This window comes from Sinohyriopsis cumingii, chromosome 5, assembly GCF_028554795.1.
Source record: "Sinohyriopsis cumingii isolate HCF-2022 chromosome 5, ASM2855479v2, whole genome shotgun sequence".
NCBI lineage: Eukaryota > Metazoa > Mollusca > Bivalvia > Unionida > Unionidae > Sinohyriopsis > Sinohyriopsis cumingii.
Genome location: NC_142965.1, coordinates 933833 through 958344, shown reverse-complemented (window position 1 = coordinate 958344; position 24512 = coordinate 933833). Strand labels below are relative to the sequence as shown.

Sequence of the window (24512 nt, the reverse complement as noted above, 5' to 3'; positions counted from 1 at the left end):
ATTGGTTTGTTGAACACAACTAAGACGAATACAGCGCGCTATGTAACTAAACACAATTGACAGAATTTGTATGCATATTTTGCATTGCTTGTCAGCGGTACCCGCGTCATAATTCGTAATGTATTCAGTACAGGCAGTGCACATGACATTTGCTGAATTTAAAGGCTGATCACTCACACACTTCTTTACTCTAGCTGCATGTGTGTATTCAAAAGAGACACATGCATGAGTGTTATCAGAATCTTTAATCCATGTAATAACACCATTTGAATTAGGAATGTCTCATGAAAGGAAACGAAAGGACAGGGGATTTAAATATAGGGATCATAGTGGATCCTTTAGGAGTTCCATGCCAAGATGGACAGACATGGGGAATGTGAACAACGGTTATGGCGGCTACGAATACATGGATCCATGGGGACAAGTAAGTCTCTAATTATTACCGTACATGTGTGAACTTGTGTAGATGCATGCTATATAACTATGCAGACAGACATACATGCACGCACGCACACTTATATATATATATATATATATATATATATATATATATATATATACAGACATACATACACGAAAGCACACTTATATATATATACATACATACACGCACACACACTTACATACATACATACATACACGCACACACACTTACATACATACATACATACATACATACATACAAACTAATATATATGGAGATAATGACGGATACAACAATGAGTCGACAAACCAACTGGTTGATGGTTAATCGTGTATTTTCTACTTCTAATGTCGTTCTAATTATTGTATGTGAGCATGTATTAATTTTAGCAAGCTATTCAGTTTGTAAACTATGACAGATTATCACGTTGACCTTTGTGTCCACTATAAATGCTGTCAATGGAGGCAATACTTGAAGCCAAACGACCGGTCCCTTTATTGTTTAAAATCTCGGAATATCAAGTACATATTTTCAATCAAACACCAATATAAAACAGAGGACTATCTTTTGTCAGTGTCTTTATATTGAACGATTAGGTCAATATTGTCTTTGTATACAGAGCTCCAACTGAATTAAAACCTTCCAGCGGAACAAAAAAGAAAAGACCATAGCCTTGTGTTACATGTATGGTCGATAGTATCCTATTATACGTTTACAAAAGAGTATGTGAACTATTGATATGAACATAAGAGTCTACATAAGAAGAGTGCAAACTGTTATATGCAGATGAATATACATAATTATTAACAGATTTTTAATAAGTAAATTAATCAGGTATTCAAACAATGAATGAATGATGGAAGAAATGAAGGAACGTGGTAATTAGAAATATAATTGAACAAGCAACAAAATAACATAGCCATGCGTTACAAGTATGGTCAATAGTGTCCCATTCCAATTTTGCAATAGAATATGCGACTCATTGATGTGAATATAAGGGTATATATAGCAAGATCGGTAATCCTTCTCATGTTTTATACATAGATAAATATACAGATTATAAATAATGCATTAATAACTACATTAATCATTTATTCAAACAAGGAATAAAGGAAGGAAGGAACTAAGGTGGGGATTAGAGAGATAAATTTGGTTAGCAAACTCAGGATGTTACTCAGAGAATACAATTAATCAGTTACCCATGATCCTAGAGGGTTGGTCCAAATGTGAGTGTAAGCACTGAGGATAAACTGTAAATTCTCTGCAAATTTGAATGTGCCAATAGGACGTCTGTAATACATAACCAAATAAAACGCTATACATAACGCTGATATTTCATTATCTTAACAGTGCTAACCTTGATCTGTCAGCAAAGTGTTGACGGCAGATGTTTTGTATTTTTCTGCACCGCAAAAAGAGTAGGTTGTTTACTGCCGAGGCAATCAGAGGAAAGTGACTTGACCAATAATACACCACTTAACTATAAGGATTCAACCAATCACCCTCTCAGTTGTGAGTCCGGTACGCTAATCACTGAGCCATCTTGGCTCCCGTGATCTGGATATAAGGTGTTCGTACATGAGTAAACAAATGAACTAAGGTATCAGTTAAGTTACGTTTTTGAGCCTAGCGGCAAAGAAAGGGTGAAATTGGTATAAATCCGGTTTCACCGAGAAACACAAAAGAGATTTCTTCAACCTTCTCTTATAAATGCCAGTTTCAAATATATTCTATTGCCAAGCTGCCTTGTTGCTAGCTTTAAATATGTCCATGGCGGACAAGTAATTTCTTGTGAAAACTTAAGTGACCATATCAAATTTATATTATTCTTGGGCTTCCAAGAAACACAGATTCTTGCTAAGATGTGTTGACAGTTAGATCGTTAAGTCATTTCATACCTTTTTGCTGCTGGTTTTATTGTTGAAATTACCTACCGTTAAGATTATACATGCGGGGAAGAGATACCACTATTGAGCGCTTATCGGTACATATTGAATTAATGTAGATGTGTAGTTTATGAATTAGGTATTGCAATGTACATTCGCTATTTATTTTTCTATTGTCATTGTGGTAGCATGTTTTTACCTTCTATGTTTTATCAGCTTTGCAGAAAAAGACGCCAACCTCTTAACGCAGTGAATATTTTGTTGCGGGTTTCCTGTACATAACAGCCATTTCAGCACAGGCTAATGGATATGTTATGATGTGCGTGTTTAGAGTGTAGATTTCATTTAACTGCTTAAGAAAAAAACAGTAAATAAAACAGGCATCATGTTTCCTTTATATTCAGAATTATAAATACTGCTAAATCCTTATCTTGTAGTTTCCTTTCTAGTATGAGTAAGTTTTTTTTTCCTTCACCTTTCTTGTCTTGCTTTTCCCGGATATGTGGTCTCAACAAAGGGGTGATCTAAGCATTAGGACCATTTGTTCGCAAGTCTCAAGAGTGAGTACTACACACAAATTTAATTGTGGTTTGTAGTTGTATACACTTATTGTAACTTTCACTTAAAAGCGAATGTAACATACGAAAATGCATGGCCAGACCAAGGCTCCAACCTGGTGTATTCCTAACTCTAGACGCGATCTTTACCACTTGTGCTATCCTAACAGACCCAACCATTCCTACCCGTTACACTTTCTCCCTGCTCTTTTGAGACATGTCTTTGTGTCTTAACTGCGAATTTCCACTTAACTGCATTCTCTGAAGTTATTTGGTGGTGCAGATGTGGAATCCCATGAGCGACGCCAAATTAAGAGGGAGAAATGCTTGCGTGACTGGGTTTCGAACCCGGTACCTACCTAACATTAGACTGGCGCTTTATGGTTTGAACGTGGGTTCAGAGAGAGACGGAAAACAAGTGATTCGGTTACATGACTTTAATGACTTGTGTAAATAATGAAATGTTCTAATTTAAATTGCACAATAAGGTGAAAAGAACGACCGGTTCTTTCTTATTGACAGCAAACTACAGCATGCGATGCATGTAAAGCGACTTATATTTTAGCGAGGACAAAACCGGTTTGGCAGGTGTGGTGTTGTTGAAGCTAAAATTAGATGTGTACACATATTCGTTCTTAGTGACAAAAGGAACCAACGAACAAATGAATGAATACTTGAATAAATTAATTAATAAAATCTTAAATGAACGAACGAACGAACGCGCAAATGAATGAATGAATGAATTTAGGATTGTGGACGAATACAGCAAAGACAAAAAGCGATTGTATGACCGTTACGTTACATTATAAAACAGCATACACGAGCAGCCATTTTCTTCAAGAAAACGTTTATAAAGAAAATAATTTCTGTAAACTATAAAATGGAGATGCTGCATCAGAAAGGGAGAAATTAAGTGGATCAGATGTCGAATTGGGATCAATATGGAACAATTCACTGTTGCACATGCTTGACGTGTTTCTTAACTAATATACATGCTGTATTGTATATGTTTTGTCTTCAACTTTTATGTTTCCGTTTACAAATTATGGTACAACGAATATAAGTTTTGCAAAAATAGCCTTTCAATAAACTTGTATTAATTGAACTACCAATATATGTAAAAATAAAATGTATGAATTATGAACAATATCCAAACTTTAAAAAAATTAATCAATGTGAAAACGCTACTTTGTGTGCTCTACTGTATATCGAACCATGTACCGGGACTACACGATCTTTACTGTCATTTTATGTAGAACACAATTAACCTAGACAAAAAGATTGAAGCTCTGCGCGCATTAACTTAATTCAGCTGCTGTTGCCACTGTTTAGTGGCGTAACAACCGCTCGACCAAACCACGCAACTAGGATGAGGGTGAAGTGTAAAAATCTCACAAGTCGCATCGAATAATGTTTTTAATTACCTTGGGAGGGGGAGGAGGAGCAGAAGGCAGTGCAAACACCAATGATACATATCAAGTCAGAGTTAGAATGAGGCCGATATTTAATGGGGAAGGGAGAGGTGTAATTTATGGAAGAAATTATAGTTTTGTATGCGCATGCGCGCTCATAACATCAAGATAAAATGTTTACTTTCGTACAATTGGATGTTTCGTGATAAACTATGATATTCTGTTCAACGACAGGGATGGGGAATTTGGTATTTAATATTAATTTTGATTTAGAATGACACATCAGCTCCCACTACACCTAGTACATATGCTGCTTCCCGAAGTCTAGGGGCTCATATAGACTGCTATCATTTGGATGATATTTGTATGTAATGCACAGGGAACTCACGATTGAACTTGACATGTTTATCTTATCTGATGTGACCGGGTATTTGTAGCATTCCAGATTTAGAGTTTAATATCAAGGTCAGTCGTTTAAAAGCATGGTTTCACTCATTTACAAGCAAATGCTTCCAAATCTGCAGGACATGCTTTAAGAAGGGGAAGGTACTACAGATTTCATGTGATAAATCGATTTTGAGACATTGACCTGTTCCTGTATATATTCCGTCCGAATTTTCATTTACTTTTGTAACTATATGCATTCACTATCTGCATGGTTCTTTCCAATGTTTGCTGTCGCTGTATTTCAACAGATCTGGGTGATATCGACAAACACCATTACGTAACTTACTAACACCATTCTACAAAGGCGATCTTCATCCCACCAACCTCCGTAGAAAGAAGTTTTAAATCGATACCTTAGTATGATGGCTAAATATTTGGTCAAGTGATGGGGCATGTTATTTTTCCACAAAGGCTTTGCTCAATAGTTTATATTCAAAGACCTTTGTGTCGTTATTTGTCCCCGACCAACTCTAATTCATTTAATGTATCCTGATGTTTCCAAAACTCATTTGAAAAATAATACAACATAATTTGACAAATCGGTTTCACGCATTTAGGCAAAATAATGATTTAAACTTTTTTTATTAATTTACAGATATACCGTTGTTTGTGCATTGTAATTTCCACATAGCTACTCTCATACATCCTTTCCAGACGTTACATGTACCAATCGTTGATATACCGTTATTATCTGATATCATTTATTTTCGCATAAAAAAGAAATATAGTCGCGATCAGAATAAAATGTTCTCACACATATGATTCAATATCTGCAGAATATTTTCAACATGGGATTGCCGCTATAAATAATAATACTGGCTGCCTGCTGTAGCAGTGTATGGGGCATCTCGTGGTAATTTCATTTGGAAGCGCCCGTGGTTAGAATTGGGCCAGGGTCATAAATGACATACTAGAGTGTGATACCAGGGTAAAGGCTTGGGATATAGAAGGCTTTGACTCAGATCAGTAAACGAAATCTAGAAAAACCCAAATGACTTTTCTCGTTATCTTCAAGAGGCACGGTCTCGTAGTTCATCCTCAATTCAGAATCATTCATCTAAATACACTGGTTTTTACTAGGACAGCTTGGTAACAATTATATTCCTATTGGCCCTTTACAATAGGAATTACCCAACAATCCAAAAAGGTGGGAAATTCATCCGTTAGCAGAAACAATAGATACACACTGAAAGAGTCAACCCTATGATCTATCATTTGCACATCAGATTTTGCACACTGCGTGACAGGTAGCGTTGTGAATATCACCACTTGGTAATAACATACCTGGTTCTAAAGTGCGATTTCTCGTTTTACGGTTGTACTCTTTTTCGATTAGTCTGGTCACAGCCATAAATCGTACTGGCCGTTTTAAACATGCAAACGTCTTAGCTTGCATCATTTTTCTTGTGTAATTTAATATAAAGCTCCATACAAATGATCAATGGGTTTGGTGAGCTCGATAGGTGTGTTTCACTACCAAGAATAGCAAATGTTAATTGAGTGTAAATGCGTATTTGATATTAACTGTGGAAGGAAGACGTGTGGTTAAAGTAAGAATATACCGCTCAAACACTCAGCGAACCATGTTCAATTGCCTACATGATAAGAAATGGTATGCGATACAACGATAAGGTGAATGGAGTAGAATATTTATGAAATGTGACATGGAATGAATCCCACACCCCTCCCCTCCTACCCCGGTCATTTTCGTTGCTTCCTAATTCCTATGTCGGCCTACTAACTGTTATCTTAGGGATGATGATTTTATAGACAGCGATTTTCGCGCAGCTCGCATTTGTTCTCGACATTTGTTCTCTTGCACCATATCTGGAATATGTACTTAAACTAATTCGGAATTTGTATCCTTTACCCAGTCTGTTGAAGTCCTGAGTTCATTCATCTGAAGGCAAATTGTCGTCGAATGTGAGGAAATATTGTATAGGGTTGATGTTATTCAAATTCCATGAAAATATTAGTAAATGTTTTTGATGTCTTTGCCTGAAGCTATGGGTGCATTTTAAGGCTAATTATTTAGCTGGTGGTTTAATTCAAAACTTTATATGATCTGGTTGGTTCTTTCCTTTATCACTTGATTACAATGCTCCTTTTGCTCTATGTCGAGAAGCGTACATATGTAATTTTCCGACACTCCTTGAAAATAAGACATACCTCTTGATGTTTGATATGCTGGGAACAAGTTTTAAAAAATCGATCTATTGGCGTAATGAGTAAATAGTAATTTAGTCATATGAATACCTAGACCTCTTTGTAATGCCAAATGTAGAATCTTAATATAGTTTAAGGAATAATGAGATGAATAAAACAAATAGGAAGAGCAACCCGGAAAGGTGCCAAATGTTGATATAACATTGTCTGGCGGTTCACTGTGGGCAATAGTGTATTCATCATGCGACGTTTTGTCTCTTCGGACTATTGCAAAACACCTAAATCGTCATTTTTTGTTTCTATCCAAAAGATGTCCACCAAATTTAGAACAATAAGAACGTAATCCTTGACTAGCAAATATGCCACTTAAAGTGACAACAGCGTGCTTAATAATTTCTGTTTCCTGGTCTCTGATATATATTAACAAGTATATATTTCCTTAAAAAAATCAATTATTGTTCTCATGGGATCGATTACATTGTAGATATGAACGTGCGACTAACAGACAGACAGATAGACAGAGACCGAGTGAGAAGTGTTGTCAATTTATCGGAAACATTAATATTTGTTGTAGACCAGTACATCACATACATTACATTCAACTATTTTCTTTTAAATCAAAATGAATTAATGACTATAGTTCCAAAAATGGTTAAAAACAAGAAAGAAAGAAAGAAGAAACGACCAAATCGACAAAGTATCAAATCAGCATGCAGTATATTGCTATCAATATCAACTCTAATCCATTTATTTGATACATACATACATGCATACATACATACATACATACTGTAACAAGATAACCGGGTGGGATTTCGGATTTACAACAGAACTTTTTTGATGGTGATACAAATACAATGTTTAATGACGAATGACTTGAATGAGAAAAGAACTATGATTAATACGTGCGTATAATATTCAAATATTGGATCAATTAACATAATCCGCACGAACTAAACAATGAAAATACAAATAAATGACCTTACACAGTACAAGGACAACAGCTGAATGATTCAAACTGATTTCACAACGAAAGAATGATATGTTTTATTTAAATAGTAAAACTATCCTATTTTACTCATATAGTAAAAATGTACTCATTCAAATAGTGAAAATGATGAAAGCAAAGGGACAGACGTACAAAATATATTTACAGTCCCCAAAACGCACTGGGTATTACAAACCCCAAAGATTAGCCCACTGCTGAAAGATTATATGTATGGAGTTACATACTCCGTCCGCAGCACACTTGGCTACCAGTCACATTGGTCAGTCAAGCAGTCAGTAGTCCATGTTGATCAATCAAGCAATCAGCGCCCACCAGTTTCGGTCAGCAACTCCCGATCACCTGCTACTCCATCAGCAACAATGTTTACCCAGCTCTACGGCTGCCATGGTTCAGCTTTACAGCTGCTATGGTCAACATGTATGGTTAGCTCTGCAGCTGGTACGACGTCGACTCCGATCACTCAGATAACTCTGATCACTCTGATTACTCTCTTCATGACTCCGATCACTCTGGTCACTCTGGTCAGATCTACAGCTGCGACTCCGATCACTTTGGTCACTCTGGCCAGCTCTACCACTGCGAATCCGTTCAGCTCTACAGCTGCGACTCCGATCACTCTGGTCAGCTCTACAGCTGAAGATTTGGAAGTCCTTAAAGTAGACCGTTCACTGACAAGACGTTCCGTAATGTCAAGATTTTGACCTACGGTGAAGTATTTATACATAGACGATGCCGCAATACATCGTCTGTACGCTGGAAGTATTCGGCATAGGATGAACCGAACTCACTATTTCGAAATCTTTGTACAATATACATAAATCACCCTCGGGTATCGTTGTACACAAAAGAAACGTAACCCGAGTACATGTATTTAATAAAAAAAAGGATTTAAAGGATTTATACAATTTCGTGACAATACCTCCCCCCTTAAAAAAGTGGTAAAACTTTTTTTTTAAAAATCCCGGAATGTGAACATAAACAATTATTAAAACATTAAATTTTGAATACTGAACGAAAATGATCTGCTAATTACACTCTACTTAAAAACTCAGCACCCACATTTTCTGACCCTCGAATCGCCTCGATTTGGAAACTATACGGTTGCAAAGACAACGCCAAACGCATCAATCTTGCGTTGGCGACCTTTGCCTTGTTCAAGTATAAGAACGGCTGATGGTCCGTTTGTAAGGTAAACTCCCTCTCGAAAAGGTACGTATGGTATTTTCCTATCACCCATACTAGGCACTCTTTCTCAATCATGGAGCAGTTTTGCTCCCTAGACAGCAATTTCCTACTTGCATAAGCAATGGTCAATTTCATCTCCTCTTGCTCCTGTAGCAAAACAGCCCCAAGACCCGTATCGGACGCATCAGTCCTCAGTACAAAAGTTTTGTTCCATTCTGGCAACTTTAAGAGTGGTACACTTACCAGTTTATGTTTTAAAGCGTTAAACGCTTTTTTTCCGGCACTCACCCTAGGGAACCTTATTCGGTTGCTCTTTCCTAGTCAAAACTGTTAATGTGATGGCATTATCCGCAAAATTGGGGACAAACCTAGGAAAGATCTTACTTGTTTCTTTGTTTCTGGTCTAGGTGCATCTCTGATTGCTCCTATTTTATCTAGGTGAGGTTTCAACTGACCTAGTTCACTTATAAGATGTCCCAAACATTCTAGGTTAAAATACCCTATACTACATTTGGTGGGCCTAGCTGTAAGATCGGCAGTGTGAAGTCTATCGAACAGATCCCTTAATATCTTAACACGTTCATCCCAGGTATAAGTATAAACAAAGATATCATCTACAAAACCGTCGACGTTCTCCATACCGTTTAACAGTAGGCGTTGACTAAACCGAAAAGCGTGACTTTAAATTGATGAAGGACTTTGGGAGTCTCGAATGTCGTTAAATCGCGGGCATTATCAGAGATTGGTATCTACCAATATCCCTTGGTAAAGTCTAACTTGAAAACGTATTTGTGACCTACCAACTTTGAAAATAAACTTTCTATGTCTGGCATTGGTTCTGCGTCGAACACTGTGATTTTGTTCAGTTGCCGAACGTCAATGCAAAAACGGTTCGTCCCGTCTTTCTTTCTGACTAACACAACAGGAGACGAGTATGGGGAACTGGAAGGTTCGATCACTTCCTGATCTAAAAATTTCCCTACTTCTTCGTTGATTGTCTCCCGCGCATTAAAGAGCATTGGATATCCTTTAATCCTGCTCCGAGGTATTCAACTTAATCTCGTGTTGAATCTATGTTATCTTTGTCGTCTTCAAATGGGGCAGTTTTGGACCTCTCAGTTAAAAATCATGTTCCCCCTGACTTTTAGTTTGCAATAGCTCAGAATTTCTTTGATACGCAATCTCGCTATTTCTATCTTCTATCTGCAAAGCTTCTAACCTCACTTATTTTTCCTTTTCTAACTTCCTATCCTCTACTTCTTTCAGCAGTTCTGTCTTCTCCCTTTCAGCTTCCCTTTCCCATCATATCCTTTCCTTTTCGGCCTGTTTTTCTAACTCTATATTCTCCATCTAGGACTGCTGTTCTATTTCTGTCTTCTCCTTGTTAAAAGCCCTTTTCCTTTGTTTGGCTTCCCTTTCTATCTCTAATTTCTCCCTTTCTATTTCCCTCTTCTTTAACCTTTTGGACCCTTTTGCATACATATACATACATACATACATACATACGTACAAACATGCATAGATTACCAGAAGCTGAGTACAACGAAATTAATGTGCGGTTATAAGAAAAGAATCGCAATGAAACAATATTAGCTGAATCGTTTAACTCAGCAACCGATCAAACTCATTACCACCTAGAATACATCAAGGTGTTTAACATTTGATGTAGTCATGACGTAAGTATCACCTAAATGTTGTGAGATGTTTTGGTGGCCATTATTCTATATATGGAATTGTTGCATACGTTAGTCACTATGTGACATAACTATAAGCTAATTCAAACTGGTGTGACTTGTAACGGGGTGTGCATAAACGAATATTTACAGTTTGGGTAGCGAACTTTCTCCCTTGCTGTTCGTACAGTTTTAATCAGAGATTAGGATAGACGCCCACTAAATTTTCTCGAGCCCGGTCGCTTGCCTATACGAAGAAGATAAAAACAATGATACCCCGTATCGGATTGCTGTAGCGATGGAAAGCATTATTCAGCAACTTGACCTTTAGTCTATTTATTACAATAATTACCTCACGATTATAGTCTTCTTTTTCCGCATTTCCCTAGTCTTCCTTATCCAAGGATGATACGCATCAGAATCCCCGATCAGCTCACCTATCAAGCTACCCTATGTGTCTTTTCATAACTGGACCGTCCCATTTTTAATACGGGTATACTTATGAAAATGGCCGACTTAAGATGCAAGGGATAATCGCTACACTAGTAAAGGCACATTGTTGTTTGATTGCACCTCAGTAATACGTATTAGACTAACTAAAATACAACCAATCATATTGACAGAAAACAATTCAGTGAGTACATTCTTAGCAATAAAAGTACTTAGAGCGACACGTTTAATTGTATATAGCCTAATTAACACAAATAATAGTCGTTATCTGAGGCTTGTCGAGAATGCATTCTTTTGATTAAATGTTCAATAATTTCACTGAAAGAACTCGGTACAATCTTCATTCGTTAAATGCGAAGTTTAATAGATCTAACATAAATTTGCGTATTTTTTATTTTAATTTACTGATTTTTGCTCGAAAGTAGGTCTATTAATTTTGACTTTTATAAAAAATTAATTTGACTTGGATATAATCCGTGAAGAGTAAATATTTTATCCGGAGTAGACATATCAAACCTGTGTTCAGTTTAAACCTCGATAATTAAGCTTTTGTTCTACTCATTCATTTGATACATTGTTCAAAGCACAGCAAAAAGCGTTCATTTCGAGCTAATTAAGTTAATTTCTCTGTGGGGTCTTGTTGTAATGGTACGATATATCTTTATGAGTAAGATTGTGGAAATTACCAATATCAACAATAGTATTAAATAAAGAGATTAGACAGGGGCAACAACTCTGTAAAACCACCTATTACAATCTGTTTCAATATTGTATTTGTTCCAGGAAGTAATTGCTAAAAGGTCATAGCAATACATTTCTTTTTTGAGTTAACGTAAATAGTCATTAAAAGTCTGGATTTATGTATCGGGTACAATGAATAAAAGAACCGCATGATTATATTCACCGACTTTGAAAGATTTTGTAAATTCGTCCCCAGAAAATTAGTGTGTTTTCGAGAAGCACGTGCCTTCAGCATTTTCAATTAAACTTTGATGTTTTTATGTATGGTAATTACCAACTTATCAGTTTCTTTCCTAATGTCTTGTTTTCGACATTTTTGATCCGTGATCTGGACTAGCACATAATACATATAGCGTCAGGTACTATTAATTTAGCACAGATAAATAGTCACCAAATTAATTTAACCCGGGACTAATAAGACCGTAGTTAGAATGGCAGCATCAGATATACACTATCGTCCCCCCCCCCCAACCTAAAAACACAATAGTTTTAGCCCATCATTTATTATGTCTTTGTTGGATTTTTTGTTATTTTCGATCGTATGTTGGTACATGTTCGTTGTTTTTATTTTGCTTAGATAGGCCTAAAATATTCCCCACATTACTACCATAATGAACCGGTAAGAAGAAGTGAACGCTCAAGCGAGGATTCCTTATCTAGCGGGGATACCGTTTCCACCGTACATAATGAGCCGATTGAGAAGCCAATCAAGGGGAGACTACAAGGACGTAAAATCCCCTTAATCTTGATTGTTGTCGGTCTTGTTGCTATTGCAGCAGCCATCACCGTAATTCTTGTCCTCTCTTTGAAGCCTGCAGGTATGTTAATAATACTAATAATAATAATAACAATAATAATAATAATAATAATAATTATTATTATTATTATTATTATTATTATTATTATTATTATTAATGCGAATGAATCAATTGTTGGAAGGTAATGTTCCGTGACAGTAGCGGATTAAACACATCTGAGTCGTTTCAATTAAATCACATATCTGGCTGATCTAAATTATGTTTGAAAGTGGTGCTTAATATTTGGTTCTATTTATATCATGTGCTCATGATATTATACGGACAGTGAAAAGCAGAACCATTTTGTATAACATCTGGGTAAGCTCGCAGGATCGTAACTAGATATATCTGAACTGCTCGTGGTCATTTGATAGTGAGAAGAAAAATACAATGAAATGTAAAAAAATAGCGCATCTATTTATATAATGCTGTTCAGTTCACTAATTTATAATATAATTTTATGACAAAACTCATATTCCTTTACTGTCACAATACTATCAAAGTCCTGAAGGAGACGCCCATTTTTGTTTGGTTTTTTTGTTGTCAAGTTTTTGGGTTGGAAATTAAACCCCATTCCCAATTATAACTTATCATAAGTAAAAAATGCATACATACATACATACATACATACATACATACATACACACACACACACACATACATACATACATACATACACACACACACATACATACATACATACACACACACACACATATATATATATATATATATATATATATATATATATATATATATATATATATATATATATATATATATATATATATATATATATCCTGATACTGTGAGATACATTGCTATAATGAATGTAGTAACGGATATAACGTGCCCAAAGTAAACATGTCTAATAATTCAATGTGCATGATTGACTTAATATTTTGGTGAAATAACTTTTCGTAGCAGCCAGAACTGGGTGAAGCTAGCTAAAATACCGAAAAGTGGGCTTATAAAGTTGTGGTATTCAAACAGTCGCTTTAATTATGTTTTTACATAATGTCCAAAATTGATGTTTAAAATACATACGAAATACTATTAAGGTTATTCTTATTTTAGTTCACTAACGTTGTTGAATCCCATACATCGGCAACCAAAACAAACAAAATAGTTACAGTCTAAAATCGGCATCTGATTCCGAATGATATGTCAATTTTTCATACGTAACATGCGCGAATTTTCGATGGAAATCTATTTGAGAGCAATGCAATATATGATAATAGTGTCAAGCTATGTACAAAGGAAACCGATAGTACGGGTGCGTAATATCAATCCATCCATCCATCCATCCATCCATCCATCTGTCCACGCACTTATCCATCCATCCATTCATCCATCCAGCCATCCAGCCATCTATCTATCTATCTATATATATCTATCTACTTATCTATCTATCTACCTATCTATCTACTTATGTATCTATCTATCTACTTATCTATCTATCTACCTATCTATCTACTTATCTATCTATCTATCTATCTATCTATCTATCTATCATTCTACCTATCTATCTACTTATCTATCTATCTATCTACTTATCTATCTATCTATCTATCTATCACTTTATGAGGATTGGCCCAAAATATACGCATTGTTTTTAACTTTTTTCAGAGAGTCAACCGAACAAATTTCGTGAGTATTAATACAAATACTGCTGCTTTCTTTGTCATGTAAACGGCAATTTGGATGTTGATATTCTCTGAAATATGACCTGAATTATATCCCTTCAATCTACCCGAGGTATTGCAATAACTTATACCTATTATGCGGTATCGTTTCAAATCGCGATAATGAAGGCAAAAACTGTACCCTATTCATCCGAGAAAAAAAAATGGAATTTGATTTGTTGACTGTGTGGCTGTTGCATTTTAAGCATATTTGAAGGGCCGACGGGGTGGGTGGCAAAAAGGGATATATCCCTGGGGCTCGGGCCTGTAAAAGGCCCTGGCCGAACAACACATTTTGTTTTCATAAAAGAAAATTTTTGTTTGAACACGAACTAGTAGAGGCCCGGATGTTTCTTACTCCAGGGCCCGTGATCTGTTTTATATCATAGCTATTAATTGCTGTATTGTGTGGAAGGAGCGTAATAATTGCGGCATCTGATGACAAAAGACTAATGTTAATTTCTAAACAAAACATTTGCATTTAAAAACTATTCTTTTTAGATTCACATTATATTAACTCTAAATGGAATACGGCATTGTCGCAGTACAAAATAATTAATATGTACGTCGTTAAATCGAGGCAAGAAGGCATTGCGTACAGCAACAAAGTTGCACTAGAGTCTTTGAAAGGTGAAGCTTACAAAGTTAGAAAATAAGTGATCACGACGTAATGTCCCTTCATACCCATTTTGCTACCAATACCATCTTTGAGTTGAGTTTCCGGCTTCTGGTGACATCGAACATAATACAAGGAAAACAATTTATCCTGTACATAATTCATATACGTTTATTTACGTTGTGCATTTGATGAATTCAATCACAATAAAAACAGACATAATTCTCACTCAATTTATGTGTTAGAAATCTACTGTTCGGACGCTGAGCAACAAAATTCATTATTAGTAAACAGTATTTCAATGCATCCGTTCGAAAAACTTCCCATGCATTTTTACACATTTTCTGAGTTTGATTATTCCATTAATTAATCAAGCCTGTTTGTAGATTCTTTGTAGTATAATGTTCATACACTGGCGAACAGAAAAACAGTACTTCCAACCAAAACGCCGGTTTGAAACCGTTTGCCTCTCCACCAACCGTGCTAAATTAGCGCTGTGGAAAAGTTTAAACATGGAGCTCTTTCTTATAGGTTTGTCATAATGATATGCTAATGCGCTAATGCAGTGTTATGAAGTATATATATATATATATATATATATATATATATATATATATATATATATATATATATATATATATATATATATATATATATATATATATATATACATATATATATATATATATATATATATATATATATATATATACTGTAGGTACCGGTGCGAAGACTGGTAAATTTGGTAATGTTCTACAACTTTTAGCAACTCGTTGGAGTCATATAAAGTATTCCACTACCATGGTGAAATACAGATACCTGGATTTCTGTAAATCTTGCATAGAGCAAAATGCGTGCAAAATCTCTTAACAGTTCAACAGCGTTAGTTTTATTTACGGTCCCTGATCTTCCACTGCGTATCAGCATCTTCATTATTTGCTTTAAATTCATGCAGCTAATTCACACCCACCAATTGCAGACAACGGTGGATCATCTCTATGGATTTGAAGTCATGTTTTACAAGATGAAACCACCTCAAAGTTTGTTGGATATAACAGGGGAAGACAATCAGAAACATTATGAGAGATCGGCCTTGGTTGAAAGGCGGCCAAAGAGCGTTTCTCTTCCCTCAGTAGCAGAATTGTACTCCTTCTTCAATATGTTTATCATCATTTACCCATGCTAGCCTGAAGCATTTGTCTTTTTAGTTTTTCCTACGTTTTCTTTACTTTTACACCATATTATATGCAGCTAATGATAGCATTTGTTTTCCAGAAATGCTTACAATGAGTCTTTCTGTGGTTGAAACCTTCAAACCTGAGTATAATAATAAAGACTCGCTGGAGTACAAGATGTTTGCAGAAAACTTTTCAAGCACAGTAAGTACAGAAAACTTTTCAAGCACGGTAAGAACAGAAAACTTTTCAAGCACGGTAAGAACAGAAAACTGTTCAAGCACGGTAAGTACAGAAAGCTTTTCAAGTACGGTAAGTACAGAAAATTTTTCAAGCACGGTAAGTACAGAAAACATTTCAAGCACGGTAAGTACAGAAAACTTTTCAAGCACGGTAAGTGCAGAGAAAGTTTCCCTAATCTAAAGAAATTACCTTTTAACGGTTAACAAAACTGTTTATTTAGTATGTTCCTGTATTTTCTTTCAAAGGTCTGATTATCCTCCATCTCTTCCTCAAGTCCGTATCTTAAAATATATAACCGAAATTATGTGTACTACTGGTGTTTCGTTTGATACGATCGGTGATGCTGTACAATTTAGTTATCTCTTACTTTAACAAGCATAATTGCATTAATCATCTTTCGTATTATAACTAGGACAGAGATTCTCTTTCCCTATATCAGTTAAATTGATATGTCTGACTCAACATTAACTTAAACGTTTTGACATTCCTTTTCTTAATGACTTTAAGAAGGTTTTGGAAAAGAAAAGAAAAGATAAAATGCTTCACATATATTTATAATATATTTTATCCAGGAGTCGATGTTGTCCATAAATCATACTTTTTATATTTCTTGTATTATGCTTCGTCAAGCCAACCACGGCGTTCACGAAGAAGACAATTAAATACCCTCTTTGTTTCTTTTTATACAAGCACAACAAAATGTCTATCCCCTGTATTAACATATACGCACAGGAAATTTGATGGTACCAATAAACCTTGTTGAAAATCCAGACCAGGGTAAAACATGATGGGATAATAATGATACATTTCACATATTGTTAGGTAGTTAATTTTAGCAGATATAAATATTTTTCCCTTTTAAAAAATCACAAAATTTCAATTTTTATATCCAGAATCCCATTTCCGGAATAACGATTGTCAATAAACAGTTCCGCTATACTGACATGCCTCTTTATGTTTATTGGCATTTTCGGGAAACTACTTACTTCATAATTGTGTAGCTACTTTCTGTTCATATTTAGTTTTCAATGTACGTTCGGTCAATAAGCGCACCAAGACACCAACCCAGCATTGACATCAGATCCAAAGTGTCAAACTCAGATAAAATTACTGATGACTGAACTTCGCATATTCCTTCCTCATTTGAATTATATACCTAGTTATTCAAGGTGTCGGGTTTTGCAAGCAAGTATACCTTAGAAACTCATCGTAGATTTTACACTGAGATTCGAGTTATGTTGTTGTATACAGGGATAAGCTAATGTGGCTTAAGGCAAGCAATAACGGTCACGACTGTCGACATTTTCTCCCAGAAATATGAAAAGGTGTAGAAAACATGCATACATATTCCTAAATATGTATCGCTTATTTGTGCAGTAACATGTATGTATAACTCCTATGATCTATTGTGATATATTCCTGTATGGGCTAGGTCATATTTGCTAGCCGAGGGTTACGACCCTTTAATTTTACAATAGGTATAAATTATGTGGAGCGACACGTGAATAACCACAGAAGAAAAAAACAACTAATTGTTAACAATCGTAAAAAAAATTAGCTAGTGGATTTCGCTGGTTAGACAACATAAATGAGAAGGACTTATTTTAACTTCGTGAATGAATAGGCATGATCAATGAATCATGTGTTATGATGACGGTATATTTTGTCGTGTATCATACTCTGACGCCTAATATTAATTAAAGGTAGTTGGTCAATAGTTTAAATTTTACCAGTCATTCTCCTTTACAGTTTATATAAAAAACTGTTTAAATTAATAAGATGGCACCTGTTATAACGGTATATTACAATAGAAACATCATCAAAATAATGACTGTTGCGTATCATCGCTGGGCTGTAATAATTGTAAGATTTACATCTCGTGTTGATACTCTTAATTGATGCAGTTGGTTTGTAATTCAAAAACCGTTTCAGCTACTTATATCTACGTATACATATTCGGATTTTTACGTACACGGTAAGTAGTTTATCACTGTCAAGCTTAATGAAAAGCTAAGGTCACTGATCAATTCAACTCACGTGTTTCCTTTCTGATTTATTAATTTGACGCCGTCTTTGGTAGAGGCTCGAAACCGGATTGCAATGTTCTTCTGATATTTCTACAGCTCTGTTCCAAAAGTGAAACATACACTTTACACGATTGCTGCCTAAATCAAAATTAATCTGCATCTGTATTTATTATTTGATCCGCACACAAACACAATTGTTTATTTTTATATACACTATTATCCAGTAAACATCAGCTAATGCTTATTGTGAAAAATTATACGGTGAAATAGCTACACATTTTTAATATAAGCTAAAGTGATTTTGATTTAGATATGTAATTAAAGGAAAATAAGCTCTGGACAGTATGGTGGACTTTGATTAATACTGAAGTGCGTTATGTGAAATGCATCCATCATACGAAGTCCATGATAGTATATTAACATATGTCATAAACAAATAAATACACAGACACATAGGTGCAAGCACAGACACAGACACACATTATGTGTGTGTGTATCCCTTCGAAATTAATATTGCCTGCTGCTCGGGGCAAGCGAATTAGCACATTGGCAAGTGAATATCACATTGAAGATTCCCCATAAGTGAAGAGGTGACTTCCTATTTCTTCCACTGTGTGTGAATATTGCTTTCTTTGGCATATGTGTGTGTATAGTTCCATACGCTGGTTGCGATTTTATGTGAAATGTTCTCTACTTAGATGAAAGAAATATCAAAATCATTCAAGAATGTGTTTCACTTTCACAACTATCAGATTTATAAGTAAAGCAGGAGAAGCAACAAGTAGAATGGGCGAATAAAAACTATATGTGCAGAAGCAAGCTTTTATGAGCGTTTCGAATGGTTTTGAGATCGTGTGTGTGTCCTTTTCTTAGAACAACCACTATTATAAGTGGCCATTTAAAGCATGTGGCATGTTAATTACAGACGACTTAATAGGACTGATGTTGGTCAACACATCTTGCAAACTGCAGCGTCGAAACTGTAACACTCAGCTGCATGAAAGCAAGTGCTGTCTTTAATACAGCAATGCTTGAATTATAATAATAGTAGCTCCCCAAAACTGCCTCCAATTAAGTCTCCCTGTCAGTAACATTGTTTGCGAAACGTAGATTTTGGTAGACTCTATGGCTTCTGACGTTTAGTTATCGGATGATTGCTGTTCTGTATAAACAACATTGACTATCTATATTGCCGATAACGTTATGTATGTACATCAAGTTAAATTAGTACTGAGACATATATGGGCTTTGTTTTAATTGAAAAGCGCAGTTTTGTATGATGGTCGAATTTAAAGAAAAGAACTTTAATAATGTTCTAGAAGTATTTTATAACGTCCTGTAAATAGATGCAAAAAGGACGAATTTCTTAGACCTCATCATCATCTTTAGTATCATCCATCCCTTTAGCCAAGTAGTGGTTGTGGCACCACAGATGACTTCACCACCAATTCTCGCGATCTTTCCCTGGTGTCCATTGCATTATGGGAATCTCCAAATTCCATGCCTCTATTTATTATGTTCCAAAGGTTGAAAAGGTCATAGGCCGCAGGGGAAAGTTGTGTAACTTAAATATCTCTCCATCGACATTTCTATCTTTCTATGTCACGGTATATTGTGAACATGTGATAAGAGATGGCGATGATAATAATGTTTGGGGCTGCTAATTTCGTAAAGATTCTTATATAAATGTAATGCCATATGTTTCAGATGGACGAGATCTTCGAGGCAAATAACACAAAAGGCTACAAAGGAAATCAGGTCTTGGACCTCAAGTGGGTATTTAAATAAAATTGAGGTTTCACAATTCTATGCTTACATTGGTATAACTAAAAGAATAATAATAATGCGTGATGACAAGCATGAAGGTATGCATATATATATATATATATATATATATATATATATATATATATATGTGTGTGTGTGTGTGTGTGTGTGTGTGTGTGTGTATACATGTATGTCTGATTGAATGTAGGTGGGTATGTGCTATTAATTTAGTCCATTGTTTCCAAATGAGGAAGAAAGGATGGAAGAAACAATACAGATTATAAATCATCTGTTTACAAAAGTAATGCAATAGTCCTATGCTATTGATTTTGTCATTATTTAAACGTTCTTTATGTAAGTCTTTGTTTCATTTATGTCCGTCTTTGTTTGCCTGTGCGCAATAAGGGGGTTTCACGGTTAGTATCTCCCTTGAAAACACTAGAGGGCATATCGGTGCAACTCACTTCCGGATAGTTCAATCAATTAACATGGCAGATGTAGATCAATAAAATGTGACAGACCACTCACATTATGCAAGCAGGATCGATATCTCACTATTTTAAAAAGAAATTCTATCAATATTTGATCAATTTGTTTTTACATCTCTTATTTTTTTCCACTAACTTGCGCTGCTCACAGCTTTCAAATAAATATTATTTGCCCATTTCAGAACTTCGTTATCTTTCCATTACTACCTTATGCTCTAGTTTGTATTATATGATTGTGCGAAAGTGTATCGCTGCGTACAAAGTTCTTGCAATTTATCTCGCTTGAAGAATAATGAAAATATGTTATTTTGTACAGATTCAATCATAGCATTTAATGGGGGTTGAACGACAACGAGAAAAAATTTGTAACTTCTTAAGGTTTTTTATTATTGATTTAGACTGTTTCTCTTCTACTAATGTTGATTATATTTTTCATGAAATGACTTGAGTTTTTTCAAAATGCACAAATGTCAACCACGCTTGAACAGATAGGCGCACCTACGAGTCTCCTTGGTGATTATTTTAATTTTATTTCCTTGAACGGTTGGAAATTTTAGAGTGTACAGTTTGGAGAAATATCGATGTTAGACACACTATGCATGTATAGGATATTCCTGATTCTCACCTATCTGTCTGTCTGTCTGTATGTCTGTCTTTTTTCCTCTGGTGCATGGGTATGTATATCCTCGAATGAATGTGTGTTCGCATACGTATATTACATAAACATACTTCTGGTTAAAAAAGAGTATAAAATGGTGCTAAGTTAGAAAGAGTGACTGATAGATAAAGACAATAAAAATGAATACATGTGAGTGCTACATATTATCTGCTTGTAGAGTATGTTCTTACAAGCAGTCTCTTTTTTAAATCATACTGTTTGCAATTTTACATCCGGTCACGTGGATCAATATTGATTTAAAAGGCAAACCAAAGTAATATGATGGAATCTGTGAAATAATTGGATCTTTAAAACTTACATATTTGATGCAAGGAAAGTTAAACAGAATTAAACTAATTATAACAAAGCTGTTCTAGATGAATTTGCTGGTGGCAATCAAAAATGTTGTCTGAAGACCCCAGCAAATTTGAGAGTTATTACGTGTCAGCATAAGCAAAGAAAAATCATGATGAAAGTTATTGCATGTACCGTCCGATATTTGATGTTTCAAAAATCGAAAAGAAAATGAAACAACAAAAAACGTCATTGGGCATGTTATTTAATCTGAATATTGTACGATATTTACAGCCAAATATGAATAAATATTCCGTCTGCATTAATTACACTCATTTATCATTATGATAACTAATGTAATCATTGCTTTGTTAAGTTCCTCTAAATACATGAAAATACTGTGTTCCATTTTTTTAAATAAAACTTTTCTGGTTTAAAATATTCAGCATTACAAATCAGCTGACGTATCGAATTCGTGTTATAATTTTTTTATCGAACTTGTGTTATAAATTTCTTAACACGTGTTATAAACGAACTATTAGCCTTGCAAACACAATTGAGAAAGAAGGATATATCAACATATGAAAAATGCAAATTGTTGAGATTGTTTTCGTTAAGTTATATAACCAACAATGTGCAATAAATTTTTAAAATCGGAGAGCAGAGTGAAATGTTCCTACAAATGTATCTGAAATTATGGATAATGAATTTATATTATCAGGTATGTCCAGTGTATTTAATTTAATTATTTGATATCGTTTAAGTATGGAAAGTAAATATTATTTAATTAATTGATATAATGTAAGTATGGACACTGAATCTAATTATCTGATTTAATGTCTATAATTATTCTGCTAGTATGAACAAAAGATGTTTGACATACATAACTAATTCATTGGTTTAACCATAATGATTTGCAGTACAGCTAAGATACCTTCCTTTTTGACTTTGTTTCGCTAACCAAGTGTAGAACCGTAAACTATCCGGAACTGGACATTTTTTGTGGGCATGCGCATTGGAGCTAAGGAGGTAATTTTAAGCTCTACGATCAGTAACTCCGTTGCGGCCGTGAAACCCCCTATATTCTCCAGTGTTGAGGTAGAATGTTAGATCATGATATTTTGGTTTTTCTTGCGTAGCCATCACAATGATCGAAAAGTGATCTTTTCAGATGAGTAAATATCTAATATTACTTAATGATATATTTACAATTTCAATATGTCAGTACCTTTTACTGTTATTCGCTACTTTCGCAACCTATACTGTTATTTACTTGTTCTTAAAGACACGCATTGTGTTTGATTGTACGCTTCCATTTTGTATAAAACAAACAGCAATTGTTCATAAATAAATCCAAATATTTGTTATAACGATGCAGTCCATATTTTAATGCATATTGCCTAAGGTCCATACTTATCCCTTGATATGGCGTTCTATTTTATAAGAGACCATATTGACACCTCTTCTTCCATAGTCAGTCGTGAAAGTCACATCAAAACTTCATTCCAATGTTTACATCATGCATGAAGCGAACAAGTTATATATATATATATATATATATATATATATATATATATATATATATATATATATATATATATATATATATATACATACATACGTGTGTGTGTGTGTGTGTGTGTGTGTGTGTGTGCGTGTGTGTGTGTGTGTTCGTTTTGCTATTCGGTTCCAATATGACAACCCCACACATTTCATAATAAATTTCGTTATAATGATATGCCTCTATATCAAGCTACATTTATAATGTCATTCTCTTTCCAACTGGCTTGCATTTTTAACATCAAACAATATGATTAATTGTTATTGTCTGAAGAACTTTACATTGCTGGACTAAACGATTTCTACCAGCTGTCGATATCTAAGTACGATACAGTATCGTTAGATTTTTACAGAAATGGGAGTGTCATCGTAATTTTCACCGTTGTCATCGAGTTCAAACAGTCTGAGGGTCCTCCAGGGGAGGAAGTAGTCAAGGCTGTTATAAACGGGCAGAAATCATCCAAAAATGACAGCAACATTGTTTTCGTTAAAACGTTTGCAATTGAAAAGGAAAGCGTGTCGGTTGTCAGAACAGAAGAATTCGTAGCCAATCCAATAGCAACGACAGCAGCACCCAAGACAACATCAACAGCAGCAACAAAGGCTACTAACACAGCAAGCGTGACATCGCCACCAAGTCCAGGTCTGAATAATTCTAGTACGACAACTGTATTATTAGCCGAACAGTTGCTGAAGTACACACGTCTAATTGACTATCGGTAATGAAAATAAAATGAACTGAAACAAAATGTAGTAAAAAGTGGAACTCGCAGACCGAAGTATACTTTGTTGCATGCATGAATACATGCAGCATGTTTTCAGTGAATTACATTTAATACATAATGTCCGAATAAAGAGAATATCGTTGAAGTATGTGAATCGGTTATATAGTATGAGGAACATCAGAATGTTTGTTCCTCGATTTTTTCAACGCGTAACTTGTGAGTTCACGCTAGTTTTTGGCTCTTTGTTTGCTTCATTGACTAAAATAGATGCATGAAATATAATCTGTTAAAATTATATCTTGGTGAAGTCTGATTGTAGATATAGGCGTCATTTGGATTCTTACAGTACTGTTCCTGAGTTTGAGAAATTGGAATGGTCCTAAACGTCAAGAAAAATGTAAGAAAAGAACGAGTATTTACAACTATTTCTATAGGACATACATAGTGGAGAAAGCAGATAATATGTAGCACTCAGAAACAAGTAGACATAATGTATACAATTTACATTTCAGCTCTTAATGTATGTG

The 24512-nt window shown here is 34.9% G+C and overlaps 1 protein-coding gene across 1 annotated transcript in view; it reads left to right on the top strand.

Moving 5' to 3' along the window:
* The first annotated feature begins 201 nt into the window (after nt 1-201).
* LOC149798510 (uncharacterized) overlaps nt 202-24512 on the top strand; it is a 33222-nt gene continuing 8911 nt past the window's right edge. Inside the window, exons 1-6 of the mRNA XM_089957125.1 lie at nt 202-424; nt 12528-12768; nt 14377-14397; nt 16324-16427; nt 20201-20265; nt 23614-23903. Coding sequence (XP_089813251.1) covers nt 278-424; nt 12528-12768; nt 14377-14397; nt 16324-16427; nt 20201-20265; nt 23614-23903 — 868 coding nt within the window. The 5' untranslated portion in view covers nt 202-277. The remainder of the gene's footprint in view (nt 425-12527; nt 12769-14376; nt 14398-16323; nt 16428-20200; nt 20266-23613; nt 23904-24512) is intronic.